The following is a 24070-nucleotide window of genomic DNA, read 5'->3' as shown; positions in this document are numbered from 1 at the left end:
TCTCATATATATAGCAACGGTTCTACGTCACCTCTCTCTCTGGCCGATCATAGCAGCAGCTAGCTTCACGGCAGTCCATCTCCCCTGAATACCCTGATTGTAATGATATATGGATAACGATACGATATGGTACATCTCTACACTCAGGCTGTGATAATGATATATGGATAACGATACGATATGGTACATCTCTACACTCAGGCTGTGATAATGATATATGGATAATGATACGATATGGTACATCTCTACGCTCAGGCTGTGATAATGATATATGGATAATGATACGATATGGTACATCTCTACACTCAGGCTGTGATAATGATATATGGATAATGATACGATATGGCACATCTCTACACTCAGGCTGTGATAATGATATATGGATAATGATACGATATGGTACATCTCTACACTCAGGCTGTGATAATGATATATGGATAATGATACGATATGGTACATCTCTACACTCAGGCTGTGATAATGATATATGGATAACGATACGATATGGTACATCTCTACACTCAGGCTGTGATAATGATATATGGATAATGATACGATATGGTACATCTCTACACTCAGGCTGTGATAATGATGTATGGATAATGATACGATATGGTACATCTCTACACTCAGGCTGTGATAATGATATATGGATAATGATACGATATGGTACATCTCTACGCTCAGGCTGTGATAATTATATATGGATAACGATACGATATATTTTTTTTTTTTGTGAGTGAAATGTTGCATTGTCTCCCCTGATTCTAAGTATAGTTGAATCGCTTGGTTTGAGCAAGTAAAACAATTTTTATAAGCAACCTCTCCCTCTTCATGGGATTTCATCCGCCATTCATTTTTCCATAAACCTTGCTTAAAATGCTTATAAAAATAGTTTTACTTGCTCAAACCAAGCGATTCGACTATACTTAGAATCAGGGGAGACAATGCAACATTTCACTAACAAAACAAAACAAAACAAACAAAAAAAAAAAAAATTACATTTTTAATTTTTTTTTACATTCAATTTTTATTTTCGAATTTCGATTAAAAGTCGACTTTGGCCAGCGAATTTCGAATAGTGTTTTTGCTAGAAATGCCCATCCCTAACATGGATAACGATATGATATGGTACATCTCTACACTCAGGCTGTGATAATGATATATGGATAATGATACGATATGGCACATCTCTACGCTCAGGCTGTGCGCACGCTGGCCAAGCTGCTGGCGCTGGTGAAGGAGGTGCCGAGGAACAATGTCAACATCTACCCAGAGTACATCCTGCCTGGGATCGCTCACCTCGCCCAGGACGACGCCACTATCGTCAGGCTGGCCTACGCAGGTCAGTGGGAGGAGGGCCATATGGGAGCGATACGGACGAAAAATCATATCTCGTCATTTTTAAGCACATGGCACACACCCATCAATCATTATCCAACAACTGCTGTTGGCAGTTGTTGGATAATGTTTGATCGGTGTGCCATGGGCTAAACACAGACAAAGAAGGTTTGAACATGTTGAATCTGACCAAACATCTCCAAACAAGGACAGGCAGCCATGGCACACCACACAAACATCTGGGTTTGTCTGTGTTTGTTGTAGAATGTTAGATTGGTGTGCCATGGCCTTTAAAAGGGATACCCTAGCTAGAGATGGGTATTGGTTCAAATTTCAAGAATCGATTCGATTCCGATTCACAAGGTTGCGAATCGATTAATTTTCGATTCGATTCCGATTCGATCAATTTCAATATTGATTTGGTTGGTGATACCAAAACGTGTTTTTTGAGCTGTACCCTGAATTACATGACTGTTCCCAACCAGCCAAGTAGATACATGGGGAAAAAAGTTGCAGACCTGTTGTCAATTTTAATGGTTTTAGTTACACATATATTTACTCACCAGGTGGTGACAAAGGGTAAATAACAGCCTTTTCATCTGTCAATAAAGACACTTTCACATATGCACAGTGATTTGATTTCAGCCTATATAATTTCTAAAAGTAGATATTAATGATCAAACATTTCCATTCATGTAGCCTACAGTATTTATGTTTTTGTTTCAACTACAAACATAAATAAACGTCAACTTGAAACTATGTTTCAACTACCACACACAGCATAATATTTTAGCCTGTTTATTAAAAAAAATAAAATAATAATAATTAAAAAAAATTGATCTCTGGACATATAAAATCGATAATCGAGGATTAAAATAAAAATCGATTAAAAATCGGAGAATCGATTTTTTGAACCCAGCCCTAACCCTAGCCCTATTTGCTACTTACCAATAGGTTGAGGCCACGTCTCGTCATAGACGCTGGGTTAGCTGGCTCAGCCTGGCTGGGGGCGGGGTCAGGGTGGGGTAAAAAAAAAAAAAACCCCGTTCTATCCATTCAGCAAAGTTAGAATTTAGCTGATAGCCCAGCCCAGGCAGACACGATCGGGGATTTAACCACCGCAGTAAACACACATCTGAGCAGACGTCTTGTGTTCTGCTCTAGAACCCCCAAACCTGTAGTTTAGAGCCGCAGCATCGTCTTTTGGTGAGTCAGCCCATGAGATATATGGGTGGTTTTACCCCACTCCCGCGCCAGCCGTTTAACATTTTGTGGGCGTTCCCACACATGCAGACTGTCTCTATGATGATGTTGATTGTTAGAATCTATGCTGTTCCTCATACTAGTTTCAGATAGTCTCAAACCAATACAAGTTCAATGGGGTCACGCTCCTGTCTGTGCAAACTGTGACTCACTCAAATTTACTTTGTGTAAATGTACTGTGAAGGATCTTTTGCTGTTGGTCCAAACAAAACGTTATGTGGTCTTTCCTAATTCTAAATATATCCGCTTGGTTTGACCAAGTACAACTATTTTCATAAAGAAATGTCTGTGGAAAAATAAATGCTGGATGAAATCCCTTGGTGCGGAAGCCAAACCCGGAAGAGTGCGTGACTTTAGCACTCTCTACTGTACAGGTCCAGTCTGATTGTGTGTGTTCCTCTGTGGATGTGTGTGTGGTGTGTGTGCTCCTCTGTGGATGTGTGTGTGGTGTGTGTGTTCCTCTGTGGATGTGTGTGTGGATGTGTGTGTGGTGTGTGTGGATGTGTGTGTGGTGTGTGTGGATGTGTGTGTGGTGTGTGTGGATGTGTAGAGAACATCGCCCACCTGGCAGAGACCGCCCTGCGCTTCCTGGAGCTGGTCCAGGAGAACAACGTGAACACAGAGCAGGACGGGAGCGGAGAGGACGTGGAGGAAACGCTGCACCCCAACGACAACTACGACTCAGGTACCACATACACTACATAAGCATGCTGCCCTATAGAGAGCCGCAGGAACGAGTCCGGAAATCATCGATGCTAACACTCCTGGTTCTTCCCTGTTTTCGCCTATGGGATTTTTGAATGGGTTTTTGGCGCGATGCTTCTAATAATCTCTCTGGGCAACGCTGGCTTAATCAAACACGAACCAGTGTTTAGTAATATCATCTTCACACATGAGGACCACTTTTATGAGTTTTGAAGCTTTTACGTGCCGTTAAAAGGGCGGCTAGCTAGCAAACGGCTAAATGAGACTACACTGTTGAGTCGACGGGGATATTATACGTCAATAATGTCATCACTTCAAAGGACGAACACGGAAATTCTCTTTCCCTCACCTGGTTCAGCCCCGTTCAGCCCGGGGTAATCAGTGCACACATCAACAACAGTTCAGATTGAGTGCTGATGTGACGTGGAAGCCTATGCGACAGTGTGTAGTTCTGGATTAGCTTAGCTCGAGCTTTTTACTTCTAGGGCTCGCATTTACGCTACAAAACTCATGAAAGTGGTCCTCATGTGTGAAGATTATCCGACTGAACTCTGGTTCGCTTTTGATTAATCTTGCGTTGCCCAGAGACCGTATTTGAAGCATCGCGGCAAAAACCCATTCAAAAATGGCATAGACAGAAACAGTGAAGAACCAGGAAGTCTGGGACTTCCGCGTTCTGACTACAAAAATACGTCATCCCTGTGGCTCTCTATAGAGACACTGCATGAAATAGGCCATGCCCATCACGGGGGAAAAGCTCCGTTCATTTCCACACACCAGCGTCATTTTCCTTGAATTAAACATAGCTAAAAGCTGTTGTGTGGTGGGGCTGCGCAGACAACAAATGTAAAAAATCGCCAATTAAAGTTTTGTTGTACTCCCGAGGAAAACAAGGAAGCCATTGAGAATTGGCAAGAAGAAAAATGTGGATGTTGCTGTCAATGAAGTGAGTTGGAGTGTTCATCTTCCGTATATACGATCTTTTTGTGCAACACCCGACCATGCACACGACATAGGAGAACGCCAGGATTGGACGGGAGTTTGTGTTTCCCCCCCGTTTTGGGCGTGGTTTCTGAATGACGACGCGCTCCGCCGTGTCTCTATGCACAGTATAGTATTGTTGACAGCGTTGTCATCAAGTCACTACATCTCGAAGTCGAGTCTCAACTCGACTCCCCGAGTCCCCGAGTCCTAGTCGGAGTCACCAAAGAAGTCTCCAACTTCAGTAAGCTGGCGAGGATTTCTCCTGAAATTGATCCCACTTGTGATAAATGTCGGCAAGCTCCTGCAGATCTTTGTCATATGTTTTGGCTGTGTCCCTCTCTCTCTTCCTACTGGTAGTGCGTTTTTGATACTTTATCTAAGGTCACTTCGGTGCCCATTGAGCCATCTCCAATTGCTGCACTGTTTGGAGTCCTGCCAGCTGGGACTCCTCTGCCCAAATACTTCTTAGATTTTGTGGCTTTTCTAACTCTTCTAGCGAGGTGATCAATTCTAATGAATTGGAAGGGTCCCTATGCTCCCACTCAGTCTCGGTGGGTGGGGGACGTGCTGCATTTTATGCAGCTGGAGAAAATCAAGCACACCCTACGAGGCTCCCTGCACAAGTACTATCAAATCTGCCAGCCTTTTTCACAATATATAAATGGCATCCAAATTATCCCGCCAGCTCCAGACTGAAGAACCTTTGGTCCCTCTTGATCTAGTCTTGACCCCGACCTACAGTATCTGACCTCTGTATAAGCTACTTCTACTGACCTCTTTTTATCCTTAATTCTGTCTAGCCCCCCCCCCCCCCCCTCCTTGTTGTTTATCTTATTTAATATTATTTATTTACTTTTTCTCTGTATGGTACCCCCCCCCCCCCCCCGTGGATATGTTGTTTTGCTGTAACTGTGAAGTTATGTGTGTTGTGTCGTGTTGTGATGTACGTGTTTTGTTTGTGTAAACTTGAAAAATATCATAAATAAATCATTAAAAAAAGAGTCCGAGTCCGAGAGCTCTGGTGACGAGCTGTCTGTGTGTTTTGCGTGTGGTGTCCTCCTCAGAGAGAGCTCTAGTGATGAGCTGTCTGTGTGTTTTGCGTGTGGTGTCCTCCTCAGAGAGAGCTCTGGTGACGAGCTGTCTGTGTGTTTTGCGTGTGGTGTCTCCTCAGAGAGAGCTCTGGTGACGAGCTGTCTGTGTGTTTTGCGTGTGGTGTCCTCAGAGAGAGCTCTGGTGATGAGCTGTCTGTGTGTTTTGCGTGTGGTGTCCTCCTCAGAGAGAGCTCTGGTGACGAGCTGTCTGTGTGTCCTGCTGTGTGGTGTCTCCTCCTCAGAGAGAGCTCTGGTGACGAGCTGTCTGTGTGTTTTGCGTGTGGTGTCTCCTCCTCAGAGAGAGCTCTGGTGACGAGCTGTCTGTGTGTTCTGCGTGTGGTGTCTCCTCCTCAGAGAGAGCTCTGGTGACGAGCTGTCTGTATGTTCTGCGTGTGGTGTCTCCTCCTCAGAGAGAGCTCTGGTGACGAGCTGTCTGTGTGTTTTGCGTGTGGTGTCTCCTCCTCAGAGAGAGCTCTGGTGACGAGCTGTCTGTGTGTTCTGCGTGTGGTGTCTCCTCCTCAGAGAGAGCTCTGGTGACGAGCTGTCTGTATGTTCTGCGTGTGGTGTCTCCTCCTCAGAGAGAGCTCTGGTGACGAGCTGTCTGTGTGTTTTGCGTGTGGTGTCCTCCTCAGAGAGAGCTCTGGTGACGAGCTGTCTGTGTGTTCTGCGTGTGGTGTGTCCTCCTCAGAGAGAGCTCTGGTGACGAGCTGTCTGTGTGTTTTGCGTGTGGTGTCTCCTCCTCAGAGAGAGCTCTGGTGACGAGCTGTCTGTGTGTTTTGCGTGTGGTGTCTCCTCCTCAGAGAGAGCTCTGGTGACGAGCTGTCTGTGTGTTTTGCGTGTGGTGTTCTCCTCCTCAGAGAGAGCTCTGGTGATGAGCTGTCTGTGTGTTTTGCGTGTGGTGTCTCCTCCTCAGAGAGAGCTCTGGTGACGAGCTGTCTGTGTGTTCTGCGTGTGGTGTCTCCTCCTCAGAGAGAGCTCTGGTGACGAGCTGTCTGTGTGTTCTGCTGTGTGGTGTCTCCTCCTCAGAGAGAGCTCTGGTGACGAGCTGTCTGTGTGTTTTGCGTGTGGTGTCTCCTCAGAGAGAGCTCTGGTGACGAGCTGTCTGTGTGTTTTGCGTGTGGTGTCCTCCTCAGAGAGAGCTCTGGTGACGAGCTGTCTGTGTGTTCTGCGTGTGGTGTCTCCTCCTCAGAGAGAGCTCTGGTGACGAGCTGTCTGTGTGTTTTGCGTGTGGTGTCCTCCTCAGAGAGAGCTCTGGTGACGAGCTGTCTGTGTGTTCTGCGTGTGGTGTCTCCTCCTCAGAGAGAGCTCTGGTGACGAGCTGTCTGTGTGTTCTGCTGTGTGGTGTCTCCTCCTCAGAGAGAGCTCTGGTGACGAGCTGTCTGTGTGTTCTGCTGTGTGGTGTCCTCCTCAGAGAGAGCTCTGGTGACGAGCTGTCTGTGTGTTCTGCGTGTGGTTTCTCCTCCTCAGAGAGAGCTCTGGTGACGAGCTGTCTGTGTGTTCTGCTGTGTGGTGTCCTCCTCAGAGAGAGCTCTGGTGACGAGCTGTCTGTGTGTTCTGCTGTGTGGTGTCTCCTCCTCAGAGAGAGCTCTGGTGACGAGCTGTCTGTGTGTTCTGCGTGTGGTGTCTCCTCCTCAGAGAGAGCTCTGGTGACGAGCTGTCTGTGTGTTCTGCGTGTGGTGTCTCCTCCTCAGAGAGAGCTCTGGTGACGAGCTGTCTGTGTGTTTTGCGTGTGGTGTCCTCCTCAGAGAGAGCTCTGGTGACGAGCTGTCTGTGTGTTCTGCGTGTGGTGCCTCCTCCTCAGAGAGAGCTCTGGTGACGAGCTGTCTGTGTGTTCTGCTGTGTGGTGTCTCCTCCTCAGAGAGAGCTCTGGTGACGAGCTGTCTGTGTGTTCTGCTGTGTGGTGTCCTCCTCAGAGAGAGCTCTGGTGACGAGCTGTCTGTGTGTTCTGCGTGTGGTGTCTCCTCCTCAGAGAGAGCTCTGGTGACGAGCTGTCTGTGTGTTCTGCTGTGTGGTGTCCTCCTCAGAGAGAGCTCTGGTGACGAGCTGTCTGTGTGTTCTGCTGTGTGGTGTCTCCTCCTCAGAGAGAGCTCTGGTGACGAGCTGTCTGTGTGTTTTGCGCGTGGTGTCTCCTCCTCAGAGCTGCAGGCGCTGCATGAGATGGTGCAGCAGAAGGTGGTCACTCTCCTGAGTGACTCGGAGAACATCGTGAAGCAGTCTCTGATGGAGAACGGCATCACGCGGCTCTGCGTCTTCTTCGGCCGGCAAAAAGCCAACGACGTGCTGCTGTCTCACATGATCACCTTCCTGAACGACAAGAACGACTGGCACCTCCGGGGGGCCTTCTTCGACAGCATCGTGGGTAAGGACGCTCTCCACAAGTCTTTTAACGCCTTTACCAGCACCGGGTGTCAGTTCCGGAATGATTTTTGATTTTCAATCTTGATTTTAACTAGGGGTGGGGGGAAAAAATCGATTCACCTAAGTATCGCGATTTTTAATGTCACGATTTTTTGAATCGATCTTTTATTCCAGAATCGATAATCGCAAAAAAAAAAAAAAAAAAAATGGATGCTTGCAGTCAGGCCACTCACTGAACAGCAGGCCAGGCGCCGCCTACTGGTTTACTAGTGGTTTTATTACTTTATCAGTTAGTCTGAAGTAATAATTACACTTCAGGGTTAAAGTGGGTGCATCTCATTGTAAAATTGGACTTCAAACGGCCCAAATCTGGCTTCAAACGGCCCAAATTGGGCTTCAAACGGCCCAAATTTCACACGCATCGGCCCATATCGGCCTGGCCTGCTTGGTATCTAATGCCCGGCCTGAATTATGATCCTAGTCCGCCCCTGTTTTTAACTATATCGCCCAGCCCTACTCATGATATATAATATACAGTCTCTAGTGTATGATTCAACTTTTCCCATGTTCTAATCTAGTGTAAAAAAGCAAACAAACTGGAAAAAAAAAAGAAAAATCGCAATAAATCGTAATATCGAATCGCAATAATCGTAGAATCGCAATACTTAAGAATCGCAATATAAATTGAATCGGCACCCAAGAATCGTGATAGTATCGAATCGGGAGATAAGTGAATCGCCACAGCCCTAATTTTAACCCTCAAGCAGTTTCTGGACAGTTTCTGGGCATCCTCCCCAGAATGCCAATGATCTGCATCGATGCATCGATTCAATGATCAACGAACAAATAGCATCGATGAACAGCACTGATACAAATCGCACATGACGCCATAAGAAATAAACATTATTTCTATTATTTTATTTTGAAATTCAACGCCACGTCTGTCACCATTTCCCCCCAAGCGCACCTCTATCCACATTAGGGATGTTCATTTTCAAAATTTTCCAAAATCGATAATCGGTGAAAATTAACGATCAATTATCGATTATCGATCATATTAATACTTAGAAATTTTTCAATATTTTTTTTTTTTTTTTTTTACAAAATGAATGCCTATGGCAGAAAATACGAAAGACAACGTGTTCTCCTCAATGAACTCTTTATTTCAATGTGTCTCCTCTCCAACACTCTGCTGTCCCCGGCGCATGCCGGTGTGAATTCCCCATGTTTAAAACAGTTTTGTTGGCACAAAGGCCCGTGCCCTGCCAGAAAACTAGAGACTATATGAAGCTCCACCTCACGTTAGTCGGCTGTGCAATGGAGTGGGGCGAGGAGGAACGAATTCCACCCAAACATAGTCCAATTTTTTTTTTTTTTTTTTTTATAATTAAAAAATCGATCCAAATGCCACAGGATCGATTCCAATCCTTAACGATCAATTATCGATTTTCGATAATTGATGAACATCCCTAATCCACATACAAACAATGAAAGAGCCATGGCAGCAAGAAAAAGAGGGAGAAGATATTCGCTCCTCTCAGATATAAATGAACACATATGGTCTAATATCGATCGCAGCGCCCCTGAATCGAATCGTATTGAAATCGTCTCATGGCAGATTTAGTGGTATCGGCACCACCCCTAGTAGAGGCATGTGTGAAAAGTGGCTGAACTGAAGTCATCTTGGTCAATACTGCACCAATTTCAAAAAGATTTCTGTTCATATTACTTCGTTAATTAAAAAAAAAAAAAGTACCGGTAGGTTGAAAAATACCAAAATTCAACTGTATTTACCATGTAAAATGTTTTAAGTACGATTTTGCCAGGTCTTAAATTGTTTGGGTTATGAAGTTAACGTTACTTGTACTTTTATAGTTTATAAAGCTGCATTAAAATAACAATGCATAACAAATTTGAAGCCGCTGCACTAGATAGATCGATTTTGAATCGTAATCGAATTAATTAGTTAGGACGATGTTACAAAAATGAAAATCGTAAAATCGATTAGCTAGGGTAATTATGTTACGCGGGGCGGCTCTCTCTCATGTACGCATGCTGCTACTTGTCCATTCTCCCTGCTGTAAAGTCTCTCTAGAGGCTGTGATACTGGCTACTAAAGACAGCAGCGCAATTAACTTATTTCAACACCTCCGACCAAAAAGCACAGAGTGTGAGCACTGAGCGCAGCTTGTTGCACTGCGGGCTGTAGCCTACAAGATAACGATTGCCACAACACACTCACGCGCGCACACGAACACAGACGTTATCACCGGTTGATTAAATGTTGCCTTTATAGTTCACATAACAACAAAACAACACGTGAGGCCACCGAGTACTGATAGATTCTGCTGCTGCTGCTTCATGGTTGTAAGTTACCAGCCTCAGCTGACTCACCCTGTGTGTCTGAATTTCCCCCTAACTGCTAGCGCAGTTCCCCGCATACCTGTTGTGACTTTGTGTTATTCTAGTACAGATATAACTCTGAGCACGGGTGGTCGCTTAGACACTGCTAATATAATGATGTCACGGAGGCACACGCTACAGGCAAGAGTCATCGAACCAAGAGTATCCCTCCAACAGAGCACAGAGTGCTCGATCAAATCCACCAGTGTCAAGTGACTGCAGATTAGCAAGCAACAGCCAGGGAAGTTAGGCATAGCAGCGGTAAGCTAAAACAGGAAGGTCGGTTGTTCTGCCTTCAGAGTAAAAGCGTAAATTGTCACTTGTGGAAAAAAAAGGGAAAAAAGAGCTCTGCAGAGCAACAAATGTTTAGATATATAGTATGAAAAAATCTAAATCAAAATCGAGTTTTGAGAGAAACAATCGTCAATTTTAGTTTTAGGCAAAATCGAACAGCCCTACGCTGCACCTTGGGCAAGAAAACCCTGAAATGAGGAACCTTGGGTATAAAGGCTTTAGAGTTGTACTGCAAAATTGTTCTGCTTTACTGCCCCACTAAAAGCACAGTTGGCAGTAATCCTGTCTCCTCTGTGCTGGTGTTTGGTGTGGTTTGTGTGGCGCAGGCTAGTCTCGGCTCCCAGACGTTTGGTGAGCTGCGCCACCAAACGTCTGGGAATTTCACTGTCAGAAACTGTCTGTCCGAGCCCGGCGAGAACGGCCGGCAGCAGACATGCCTACATTTGTTATTAGAATTTTATTTGGTAGCGGCAATGCCATTTATCATAGTCCTAACACAGAGCATGAAGCTGATATGCTCCAAACAAAATTTATAGCTGTTGTTTATTTTACAATAATGTTTCCTACCCGGAAGTGGTCCGCTTGCTACTGTGAGTCATCAGCAGGCTCTGTAACGTTAGCCTCGGGAGTCTGGCTTATCGCTGGGGAAAAGACCTCTAGCCGCCGGGGCCGGATGAAACACGTCCTATTAACAGGTTATGTTTGTTTCTAAGTGATTCATATGTTTCTCCGCAAACGCGGCGATGTTTTGCGAGACACTGGTTCTGCATGAGCGTCACTGCTTCCAGAAAGCAGGCCCGCACACAACACTCATGATTGGTTCTCCGATGCAAGGCTTCCAACAGCGCCACCTAACGTTATGCAAAGATTTAAATAGTAATATTCTCAGTCTTACAGGAGTGAAACGGATTAAGACTGAGGGCTGAGTCTAGGCGCAGGCTAACATTAACATGAACTAACATCTTTCTTCCTGTTCTTCTTCTAAAAAAAACCTAATGTTAATTATTCCTTCTCTCAAACTACTTTCTACAAATGCTACTGTATTCCTTTAAAACAGCCTTAGCTGCGTTCACACCGACCTATTAAAGTTTTTCGCTGGCATCGAGTTTACATACAAAGTCAATGCAAACGAGCGGATTGAGCGTATATTCGCCCGGGAGAAAAATCGCCGGGCGTCCGAGCGACAGAGACAGAGCGATAGGGAGAAAATACGCTCGTCGCGCCCGAGATGAAATATCCCAACTCGAGCGAAATTACGCTGGCATCAGTCGCTCGCTGTTCAACGCTGATTGGCTGCCGTGTGAGAGTGAGTCAAGGATCACACTGGCTTGGGAACAAACCGCTGGTTTATTGTGTGGCAACAAACCGCATTGACAGCTGATTGACAGGCTGACAGCTGACATGAAGTGAAGTCTGTACTACCGGTATAGAGCTCGCGTTAGGGGCACGCTGACAGGCTTAGCTTGTAAACAACTACGGTGGCTCATAGTGGACAAATATCATCATGACATTGCATAACGTTATAGCCCAAAGATGTCCGTCAATTATTGTGCCTGTTGATGAGCGATTTAAACAGAGCGATTCCAAAGGGTTGAATCGAGCGACAGAGAGAAAAATAAATATCTCGGTGTGAACACAGCTTTAGCTGTCATAGACTGTGTTGCACAGTTGATTTCACTACTGTTGATAAAATGTGCTAAATGACGTAATGTAATGTAATGTAATGTAATGTAATGCAGGTGTGGCGGTGCTAAAATGTGCTAAATGACTGTAATGTAATGTAATGCAGGTGTGGCGGCCTACGTAGGCTGGCAGAGCTCGTCCATCCTGAAGCCTCTGCTGCAGCAGGGCCTGAGTGACGCAGAGGAGTTTGTCATCTACAAAGCTCTGAACGCTCTCACCTGCATGTGCCAGCTGGGTCTCCTGCAGAAACCACACATCTACGAGTTCCTCCAAGACATTGGTAAGTAGGGCTGTTTCAAAGTGAACAACATCACCCTAATGCTGGAATCCATGAAGTCAGCGAGTAAACGTGTTAAACTAGTAAACTTGTTAAAATAGTCAACTTGCTGTTACCTGCCTCTTGTCATAGAGTACCAACGTCACAAACCATTATTATTATTATTTGAACCACTAGCCATTTTTCTGTAGACGTTTCGCAAAATGCTTCTAAAAATAGTTTACTTCAAACAAAGTGATTCAGCTATATTTAGAATCCAGAGAGACCATATAACATTTCACTCGGACCATCAACAACAACAAACATGAGGGGGTACGGTGGTGCAGTGGTAAGCGCTGTCGCCTCACAAGCTCGAAGGTCCTGGGTTCGATTCCCACCTGGGACGCTGTGAGCGCTGAAGGAATGCGTGCCCGTCCGCATGTCCTTGAGTGCCCACCGCCCGGGTGGGGTCGTCAAAAGCGGCCTTTCTGTGTGGAGTTTGCATGTTCTCCCCGTGCCTCCCGGGGGTTTCCTTCATATAGGAACCCCCTTCACCAAAAACATGCAATATCCTGGTTGCTAGTGTGGTTCCTCCTCTGGTCGTTAAGGGCGCCTGTTCAGAGGGAGGGGAACTGGTTGGAATAGCGCGAACCTCCCACGTGCTATGTCCTACCGGTGAAGCTTCCCCTGTCAGCTGGCTAACTGCCCATGTCTCGGAGGAAGCATGGAGCCAGTTTCGTCTCTCCCCAGATTGGCAGAGGGTGGAGCAGCAACCAGGATAAATAAATTAAATTAGCACTAATGGGGGATAAAAAAATCGGGGGGGGGGGGGGGGGGGGGGGAATTAACATCTCTATTCATAATCTCTATTGTAAAATGTGAATTTGTGTTATATCAGCAGTTTGTAGGCCACCATAATAAAAGGTCTGCAAAAGTTGTCCTTCTTCCATTGTGTTTGCAGAAGAACCTGTGGAACGCCTATGTCCGTCCTGACGGGGCAAAGACAGTGGGGTCCATGGACCTCGGCGGGGCGTCCACACAGATCGCCTTTGCGGTCACAGACGGGGCCACAGGGACCGACTACATGCCGGTCAAACTGTACGGCTATCCTTACAACGTCTACACACACAGTTTCCTCTGCTACGGCAAGAACGAGGTCGAGAAGAAGGTTCTGGACAAAATAGTCAAGGTGCACACAGCTTGTCTTTGGTGTGTGTGTGTGTGTGTGTGTGTGTGTGTGTGTGTGTGTGTGTGTGTGTGTGTGTGTGTGTGTGTGTGTGTGTGTGTGTGTGTGTGTGTGTGTGTGTGTGTGTGTGTGTGTGTGTGTGTGTGTGTGTGTGTGTGCACAGACGGGATCTCTCAAGGATTCACTATGTCTCTATATAATCTGTCCTTGAGCTGCTAACTGGCAAAGGGAGACCAGTCAAGGATGCATTATGTCGTTAAGGATATTGATCATCCAGCTCGGCTGGGAGAAAATTCATTAGTGTATCTCTGGTAGCTTGTAAGAAAATACTAACTTGAAGCTCATAGTAATTAGAGGGAGAGATGCTATGAGAATATGTTATGCGTGTAAAAGTGCAGCACTGCTTGCGCATGCTAAAGGCCGTAGGCCAAAGGCCACGATGGTGCACTTCCATCGTTGAGTCCATCCTCACCTCCTCCATCACCGTCTGGTATGCTGCTGCCACTCTCAAAGACATCAACAGACTTCAGCGCATCATCCGCTGCGCTGAGAAGATAATCGGATGCAACCTGCCATCCCTCCAGGACCTGCACGCAGCCAGGACACTGAAGCGGTCTCGCAAGATCATGGCTGACCCCTCCCACCCTGGCCACAAACTCTTTAAGACACTCCCCCACGGCAAGAGACTGAGGTCTGCCAAGACCAGAACCACCCGCCACAAGACCAGCTTCTTCCCAATCAGCCTCACCAACAAGCCTCACCAACAAGGCCCGGAAACCCCTTCCACCAAGGACCTCACCAACAACCCCCCCCCCCCCCCCCACACACACACACACACACACACACACACACACACACACACACACACACACACACACACACACACAAACTACCTCCTCTTAAACTCAGCTGAACTCCCCCCCCCCCCCCCATAAAACTGGAACTCATATCTAATTTAATGCCTGTCTAACTGGGACTGTAAATTCATTCAATCCGCATAAAGTTGCTGTATCCAGATTGAGAGGACACATTGCATTTACACTTGTGTTCAATGTGTACACAATGCATCCCTGACCACCTCCGGAGGTGGTTTGGCCGATCAGATTGCAATCCATCTTCAATGCGTTTTGGGGGTGTTTACACCTTCAAGTGATAAAACACAACCTGATCGCAATCTGATCACAGAAAACACATGTTAATGCCAGGTGTGACGATATGTATCGTGGGTAGAAAAATAAATTGTGATATTAGGGGCGGTCTGGGATCATAATTCAGGCCGGGCATTAGATACCAAGCAGGCCAGGCCGATACGGGCCGACGCGCGTCCGAAGGGCGGCGGCAAAAAATTTGGGCCGTTTGAAGCCCAATTTGGGCCGTTTGAAGCCCAATTTGGGCCATTTGAAGCCAGATTGGGCCGTTTGAAGCCCAATTTGGGTCGTTTGTAGCCAGATTTGGGCCGTTTGAAGCACAATTTGGGCTGTTTGAAACCCAATTTGGGCCGAGTCCAATTTTACAATGAGATGCACCCACTTTAACCCTGAATAAAGTAATAAAACCACTAGTAAACCAGTAGGCGGCACCTGGCCTGCTGTTCAGTGAGTGGCCTGACTGTGGGCACCAAAAAAAAAAAAAAAAAAATTCAGGCCAGGCCAGGCCACCGGGCATTTGCCCGACGTGCCCGATTATGCAGTCCGCGCCTGATTGTGTGCAATAATAGATTTCTTTTTAACTTATCTGTAAAGTCCGCTAGTTCTCATTATAAAAATGTAATTGTAACAGTAATTAACATTGATATGTGTCTGTGTTGGGTCCTTGCCTTTCATCTCCCCTTCTCCACCTGCTCTTAACCCTCCAGGCATCGCAGGACCCCACCTACGTTCCCAACCCGTGCTACGCGGAGGGCTTCAACATCACCGTAAAGGCCTCGTTCATCTACGAAACGCAGTGCACAGAGAAGCCAGCCAACTACAACCCAGACCAAGACATCTTCATGGTGGGGGCTCCGGACTCGGACAAGTGCCGGAGCGTCGTCAAGTCCCTGTTTGACTTCACGAATTGCTCTGGAGCAGTTACTAACTGCTCCTTCAATGGCATCGAGCAGCCACCCGTCACTGGGGAGTTTATGGTAACCCACTGTGACACAAGCTGCACGCACACACAGACATATACTGTATAGGGTGCATTCATAATAATGAACTACAACTCTGTCTGTTGTCCCCTCAAGGCATATGCTGGATTCTTCTTCACTGCCAGGGCTCTGGGGATGAACAGAACCTCAGAGCTGGAGGGATTCGAGGCTGCAGTGAAGGAATTCTGCCACACACACTGGACAGTTGTACGTTTCTCAAATTTGCCTGCTGCTGCTACAGTGCAAAGGAAGGGGGCAGATTGAAGAGTAAAATAGATGTAATAACTAGGAATAGCTTTACAATGACTGGTCATTACGGAGTAATACAAGTGTTTTTTTTACCAGTAATTGTATTGTAAGGTCTAGTCTAGTGGTTCTTTTGTCTGCAATAACGGTACTTACAACACTGATAGACTGCTCATTGCCTGGTAATTACTGAGTAATATGCTATACAGGCAGAAACATGGCTTTTTTTTACCAGTAGTTGTATAATGAGTCATTTTATTTATTTATTTATTTATTTATTTATTTATTTATTTATTTATTTATTTGCTTATTTATTATATAATTGTTTTCTCCCATTTTTTCTCAAATTGTATTTGGCCAACTCACAACTGTGCAGTCTTTTTGCTCCAATAATGCCGCATTAAATCCCCCATGCTGTCCCGGGTCATTGCTCCACCTCCTCTACCGATCTGGGGAGAGTTGTAGACTAGCACCTGCTCACTGCGGCGCAACATGTGCAGTCGCCAGCTGCTTCTTTTCACCTGGCAGTGAGGAGTTTGAGAGGATCATGCTATTCCGCCCCCCCCACGTCCCACCAGGCACCCCGATCGACCAGCAGCGACCAGGACTCCCAGGAGACACCAGTACCACCCCACCGGCTTCCCACCCGCAGACACGGCCAATTGTGTCTGTAGGAACGTCTGACCAAGCCGGAAGTACCGCTACCGGGAATTGAATCCTGGTCTCCGCTAGGCGAGCGCTTTTACACCCCCCCTACTCGTTAGTTTTAAGTAGTAAATTGTATGTATACCTGGTAAAATCTTAAAATGTAGTGGCCGCTGTTTCCATGCTAGCTGACTAGTCTCATGAGCTCGTGCAAATCCAGCATGCCTTGCAAGGTTAGAGTCGTTCTCTAACAATAACATCTTTGACACTACTGCAGAATTACCTCCCCATGACCTGTAGTGGCCGCTGTTTCCAAGGAATAGTCTAATGGTAATAATTACAGATGAAGACATGGGAACTGCTGAAACTGCTGTCAACACGGCCAACAGCCATGTTGACAGGCACAAACAGCCACAGGCATGACTCAGTTTGGGCTTGTTGTCACAGCAACTTGTCTGTCTGCTAGGGGTGTCGCGATATCGAAACGTCACGATATCGATATCGTCAGAAAAAAATATCGTAAAAAAAAAAAAAAAAAAGGAAAAATGGTTTTTGCTCCTGACTAATAATAGAACAAATTTAGCAGAATCAACACGCATGAGTGAGGGGGTAGACTACTACTGGCATGGCAAAACAGCTCAAGGGATACATAAGATTACATAAGTTTTGGGACCATTGAGCATGAGTTATTTAAGAAATAGATTGTATACTTTATTTTTCTTTCACCATGCAACAAACATTTAGTTTGTGACAGTGTGACACATTCTATTGCAAGAGAAGCATTATCTTCCATGTTGTTTTCTAGTTATTATAATAACAATTTCCAAAAACAGCATTTGTTTTGTATTTTGTGTATATTTCAAATGAAAGACTATTTTTCCAGCATTTTCCCAGGGCTCCCTTGAAAAGAGGTTTCGATTTCAACGGGACTCGCATGGTTAAATAAATGATAAATAAATACATAAAAATTATTTAGTTTTGTTAAAAAAAATATTGTTAAAATATCGTATCGTTATCGTGAACCCAATATTGTGTATCGTATCGTATCGTGAAATTAGTGTATCGTGACACCCCTACTGTCTGTCATTTTTATTTCTGCATTTCACATTCACTTCACTCAACTGTGGAGGAAATTATACTAATATTAATATTCTATCCCTGACTCTATTCTCTGTTATATGATCTCATCTCTCTGTGTGATTTTGCAAAGCAGTTCAGGTCATACTTTGGACCTGACCTGACCTGGAGAAAGATAGCTGCTAGTGGCTAAATTAATTGGTCCTCGTTAGCACAAGAAAATCCTTATCTCTGGAACTTTACCATTCTATTTGATCATGTACAAAGCATGATATCATATCTTCAATTAAGGGCTCTAGAACTGCTGTTATGCGCCTTTTGCTTCATACACTTTGGGGTGGGTGAATATCGGGTCTGTTTGCAAGCAATCAAAGACAACTCTTTCCTCCAAGTCTCTTAAGTGACAGAGAACTTCCATCACATGAACATGCACCTCAGACTCTGATCTTTGTTTCTTCTGTCTTGCAGCTGAAGGAAGAGAAGCGTTGGATCTCTGAGCGATTCCTCAAGACGTACTGCTACTCTGGTCACTATGTGTTCACCCTGCTGGCGGACGGATACAAGTTCGACAAAGAGACCTGGAGAAACATCTACTTCCAAAGAGAGGTGGGTCAAAAAAGGAAAGATGGTAGACACTGTTGTATCTGAGCGGCAATAGAGAGCCAAAGTCACACGCCTTGCGGTACGCGATATTTTTTTTTCGGATGATGGCGAAGGCTGGAGGCACCCTCTCTGCCTGTGATTGGCCTATAGCGTCAAACGTTTATCCAATCACATTCGCTTGGCTATCCTGCGTCTCTTTCTACAGTCTGTGGTCAGACAGACGGCAGTTTCGCTTGCTAGCCTGCATGAAAGACGCCACTGTGTGTTTATGTTTTTGATATAGTCTGGTCTCTGGTTTATACAGTAATGCTGCCGCTACTCTTGGCAGTGCACGTATGTAAAAAAATAAAAAAATAAAAATAAAATATGAGTGGTTGTGAACGGCGAGAGACAATCATTTTTTTTATCTCGTTTGAATTAATTCAAACGAGATAAAAAAATGATTGTCTCTCGCCGTTCACCACCCTAACCCTTACATGGTTTTTCCATTTAAAAGATAGCTTTGTAAGTCAAGAAAGTCGCAGTTTGTCATAAAACGGTTGCACTATAAGTTATAAATCAGTTCAAGTGAAGTCATAGTCTCTCTCTCTCTCCCGCTAGGCCATGTCGGTGTTGGTGTGACCTATATTGTGCAAGACGAGAGAAAATGTTACGTTTGCGTTTTACGACAAACTGCAGCTTTCTTGACATGCAAAACACTTTTTCTTCAGCTTTTAAGCTTTTGGTGTGGTATGTGAAGGGTTCTGGTCAAAATCTCCACATTTAAGACCAATCTGTTACAATTGTACAAAGTGTATCATTTTCAGGCAGCAAAGTGCCCTCTATGGGTTCAAACCTGCTTTTTTTTTGCCTCCAACCAAAATGTCCCAAATGTGGCTGTCTGTTATGTCACGGCCTCCATGTTATTATTACTGTAGTTCACGCCAGGAGAGTTGCAACATCTCGATTCACTCCAATGGACCCGTTTGTAGCACAAGCCCTTTAACAGCGCAAGGCATCGTGGGTAATCGCCTACTGTGGCTAATGTTAGCGGCTAGTTAGTTATGTTACATGGCAGTAAAACGCCACTGAATGACCAAATTGATATAACTTTTAGCCATTTCGAGTAACACTGTTTCCATATGGACGACGAGCGTTGGTTAGTTGTGTATAATGTGGCTATATTCATAACGTACTCTATCTCTGATACACTCTGATATAATGTGTTTTTTCCTCTATGCGGGGAAAAGTGTCATGGCGCCGTTTCCAGTTTATTTTTCCAGTCTGAACCAAACAATGTTCTGAACACAGCCAAAGAGTGTAGTGAGACAAGAGGAGACACTCTTCTGCTTCTTTTATTTTTATTTTTATTTTTTATCAAGCAGCATGCCATTTTGTCACATATCTGGGGGGGTAAGTTCCCATTGAGGAAAAATCACATGTGTACTTCATGGCACAATGCCAACAGTATTAAAAAAAAAAGTATTTCGCTGTTCACCGACATTGATATTTTGGTTTGTATGCTGAAGCAGGAAGTAGGCGTGACTTTGGCTCTCTATACGAAGTCTTTAAGAGGGAGAAGAAGACAGAAATCAAAGATAATTTCTTCCCATTAGACACCGTGCTACTCTATTCTATCTGCTGCATGCTCTATCATGTATTCTCTATTGTTGCAACAAAAGCTCTCACATTAGACAAAGAGTGAGAGAATAATATGAGAAAATACATCAATATGACAATAGGTTTTGAAGGGCTGTCCTTGGGCTGACACATTGCAGCACATTAAAGGAACACTCCGCCCATTTTCAACCAGCTTTGTATCATTAGAACATCAGTAGTATATCAGAAAACTGTAAACGGTTTTGAAAGTCTGTCATTTAATTTGACAGTTATTGAGTGTTAAAGTATGGACCAGTGACATCACTGGTCCACACTAACTCAAATTAATAACTCATTAACTCAAATCAACTCTCAATAACTGTCAAACCAGATGAATGATGAATAGTTTGACAGTTATTGAGAGTTGATTTGCTCCCCGTGCTAAGCGGATTAGACCGCACATTGGGAGCTATGCATGCAGAGACGGATGCCTCTCATACTCATCATCTAACAGACAAAAAAAGTCGATGCCAGAGTGATTTATTCCATGCCTGCACCCTGGGGACACCGAGGCTCTTTCAACAATGGTGGTCCCTCAGTAGAAGGAGATTCCCAGGCTGACATTCAGTCCATTACTTTATTACATTATTCAGTCACTGTTTCCAAATAGCACGTGATTATAATGACCCTTTATGACTCATTCATTGAAAACAAGGGGCTTCCCTCACTGGGCCTGGGGCTATCCCCCCACATTCCACAAGCTGCCAACAAGCCAGACACTGTGCTGCTGTGCCCGCTCCTGCCTCTGGGGGGGATCTGTGCTGCTGTGCCCGCTCCTGCCTCTGGGGGGATCTGTGCTGCTGTGCCCGCTCCTGCCTCTGGGGGGATCTGTGCTGCTGTGCCCGCTCATGCCTCTGGGGGGATCTGGAGCGGGACACATGGATATAGCTCCTTTAAGAGGACGTTACAAAGCAGACACACTGTACTACAGAGAAACCAGACGTCTGTTCTGTGTCACGTACGGCCCCGGGGATCGGTTCAGTTTGTCACGACAGGCCTGTTTTGACACTGTTGACTTCAGGGGAAATCCAAAGTGTTTCTAACAGTCACTTTGATCCGTGTCTCAAACGATGCCGCGTCGGGTCGTTGAATTGAAGGGAATTTGGACTGGAAAGTCCTTGAATTTCATGACATTACGTCATTTGGCACGCAGACGCTTTTATCCAAAGCGACTTACAATAATATCACATGTTGTCAACAGCAGAGAAATCAATTTTGCAACACAATCTTATGACAGCTGCAACTTTTGAAGGAATAAAGTAGCACCTGTAGAAAGTATATTGAGAAGGATGTTTTCATCTTTAAGAAGGTGTGGGAAATCTGTAGAACAAAATGACAAAAGTGAATCTTCCTCTTTTCTCTCCCCTCCCCTCCTCTCCTCTCCTCTCCTCTCCTCTCCTCTCCTCTCCTCTCCTCTCCTCTCCTCTCCTCTCCTCTCCTCTCTCCTCTCCTCTCTCCCCTCCTCTCCTCTCCCCTCCCCTCCTCTCCTCTCCTCTCCCCTCCCCTCCTCTCCCCTCCTCTCCTCTCCTCTCCTCTCCTCTCCCCTCCTCTCTCCTCTCCTCTCCTCTCTCCCCTCCCCTCCTCTCCTCTCCCCTCCCCTCCTCTCCTCTCCTCTCCTCTCCCCTCCCCTCCTCTCCTCTCCCCTCCCCTCCTCTCCTCTCCTCTCCTCTCCCCTCCCCTCCTCTCCTCTCCCCTCCTCTCCTCTCCTCTCCCCTCCCCTCCTCTCCTCTCCTCTCCTCTCCTCTCCCCTCCTCTCCTCTCCTCTCCTCTCCTCTCCTCTCCCCTCCCCTCCCCATCTCTCCTCTCCTCTCCTCGTCCGTCCCCTCCTCTCCAGGTGAAGGACACCAGTGTAGGCTGGGCCCTGGGCTACATGCTGGGCATGTCCAACATGATCCCGTCCGAGGCGAAGACGATCCTCCCCATGGCGGGACCCGTCTTCTCCGGCCTCATCTTCCTCTTCTCCGCTCTCACCATCATCACCGTCGTCTTCCTCTGCATCCTCCTCGTTCGCACCTGCTACTGAAGTGGTCAGAGGTCAGAGGTCAAAGCAGCTACAACACTCACAAAAGGGACCGGGGCCTGTCATTGTAAGCCTCGACCACCGCTGTAGCCGGGAGGCGCTACAGTAACATGTGACCAGGTTCTCCAATGGAAAGTTAATCATGAATGTTCATATCTTTTTTGAGCCCGGAGCCATTTAATGACAAACCAGTGAAGTGGCCAAGAGACTGAAAGCACCCAGCTTGTATATATCCTGCTAGCATCTTCGGCTTGAGATGGGACATTCAGTTACTGTTCTGAGATAGTTTTCTTTCACTTGGTAGATAGTAAACATAGATTTATCTCTAAAACAAGTATACAACAAGCCCAAGTTGATTTTGCACTTCAGGTATTGTATACTCCAGCTAGACAAAAGTAATAGGATACATTTTTGGGGGGTATCAATCGACTTTTTCAGAATCTGCCATATGCACTAGACATGGCAGTTTTAAAGGCAAAGAGGTGATATTGTAGCAGTCTGTGTGGTGTGAATTAGGGGTTGCATAGACTAGTCGACGAAACAACACGTCAACGTTACTACCACGAGTCAACGTTACCACGAGTCAACGTTACTACCACGAGTTACTACCACGAGTCAACGTTACTACCACGACTCAACGTTACTACCACAACTCAACGTTACTACCACGAGTCAACGTTACTACCACGAGTCAACGTTACTACCACGAGTTACTACCACAAGTCAACGTTACTACCACGACTCAACGTTACTACCACGAGTCAACGTTACTACCACGAGTTACTACCACGAGTCAACGTTACTACCACGACTCAACGTTACTACCACGACTCAACGTTACTACCACGAGTAAACGTTACTACCACGAGTAAACGTTACTACCACGACTCAACGTTACTACCACGAGTCAACGTTACTACCCCGAGTCAACGTTACTACCACGACTCAACGTTACTACCACGAGTCAACGTTACTACCACGAGTCAACGTTACTACCACGAGTCAACACCTACCGGGAGATGTACTAGTCATCACGTGGTTTGAGACTTGCTCCCCCCCTGGGCAGCAGCCTGCCAGAGCTGCTCCTCTTATCTTGTGTCTCTTTCCAACCTTTTCTATGGGCTCATTTCTTTACTTTTTCTAGATGATTCTTGATCAAAGTAGTAAACTATGTTATTTGGCTTGTGCAATGTGGATTTGCACATTCTTGATTGTTTTTCTTGCTATGGGAGTTACTTGTTGCGAGTTCAGTACAGGGTTCCTCGGTTCCTCCTCTTGACAGTGTGGTGTGACCCACGGCACCAGACCTGAAATCCCTAAGCAGCTGCTGAGGGGGAAATACGGGTTCTGCAGAGCCCAGAGGAGAAGATGGTTAAGGAAGAGGAGAGACATACAAAAAGACACGCTTTCTATCCAGAGTTTAGCCAACTTCCAGTTGGTGCGTGCGAGCAGGAGTTGCAGTGAGAGCTGCATGATGAAATGTCACAGTGAAATAACGTGCAGGCCGGCCATCGAACTGTTAGCAGAAATGGTGGTATTATGAGCTTGGATATATCATATTTACCAGTGGTGACGTGGTCATTACGACAGGACACCGTTCAAGTGCTCTGGGTCAGAAAGAGCAACAAACATGGACGCTTGTTCCCTCGTGGCTGCTGTTTTCTTACTAACAGCAAGTAGTGGGTCATTATGGTATAGCTACATAGGCCATAATGTGCAAGTACTAAAAATAAATGATAGCTATGAACAGAATAACAAAATATATCAATTTTTATAGTCATTTGGTGCCACGGACTTCATACTTTCCGCCATTGTTGTAGTCCCGGAAACCTCAAGCAACGTCACATCGGAAACTCATGTAGCATCGACATGTCCGAAATTCCCACTCGTAAATACGATATTGAAGGGCCGTTCATGTGCGTACAACTCGTAAACACATTAAATACGATGTATCCGAGGAGCACATGAACGCACGATAAGTTCATTACGAGAGAGATGTTCACATTCCTCCCGCGTTGCAGGCTGCTGCCATCAACTCAGTGACCAAGACTCGTTTTTTTTTTACTTGCACTGCTGCACGTGACGGATAGTCGTCATCGACTTGACTTTATTGGTAGAAAGGTCGACTTAAAAAAAAACAGGAGTCGTG

The 24070-nt window shown here is 45.6% G+C and overlaps 2 protein-coding genes and 1 pseudogene across 3 annotated transcripts in view; 2 read left to right on the top strand and 1 right to left on the bottom strand.

Moving 5' to 3' along the window:
* LOC310800229 (phosphoinositide 3-kinase regulatory subunit 4-like) overlaps positions 1–12410 on the top strand; it is a 28714-nt pseudogene extending 16304 nt beyond the window's left edge. The window contains exons 8-11 of the transcript in view: positions 1204–1345; positions 3155–3289; positions 7522–7743; positions 12229–12410. The product of the transcript in view is annotated as a phosphoinositide 3-kinase regulatory subunit 4-like (transcript). The remainder of the gene's footprint in view (positions 1–1203; positions 1346–3154; positions 3290–7521; positions 7744–12228) is intronic.
* LOC310799937 (uncharacterized protein) overlaps positions 1–24070 on the bottom strand; it is a 407560-nt gene that overhangs the window by 86652 nt on the left and 296838 nt on the right. The window lies entirely within an intron of this gene.
* LOC310800228 (ectonucleoside triphosphate diphosphohydrolase 3-like) lies at positions 12453–21924 on the top strand (the record flags this gene model as incomplete). Its single annotated transcript, XM_083662813.1, has 6 exons — positions 12453–12482; positions 13340–13567; positions 15420–15689; positions 15789–15899; positions 18129–18266; positions 21736–21924. The coding sequence occupies 6 exons, from the start codon at positions 12453–12455 to the stop codon at positions 21922–21924; spliced, it is 966 nt and encodes a 321-aa protein (XP_083518939.1).

The sequence above is a fragment of the Poromitra crassiceps genome (genome assembly GCF_964638095.1).
Source record: "Poromitra crassiceps genome assembly, chromosome: 29".
In the NCBI taxonomy this organism is placed as follows: domain Eukaryota; kingdom Metazoa; phylum Chordata; class Actinopteri; order Beryciformes; family Melamphaidae; genus Poromitra; species Poromitra crassiceps.
Note: the sequence above shows the minus strand (reverse complement) of the source record. Positions and strands in the feature narration are given on the sequence as shown.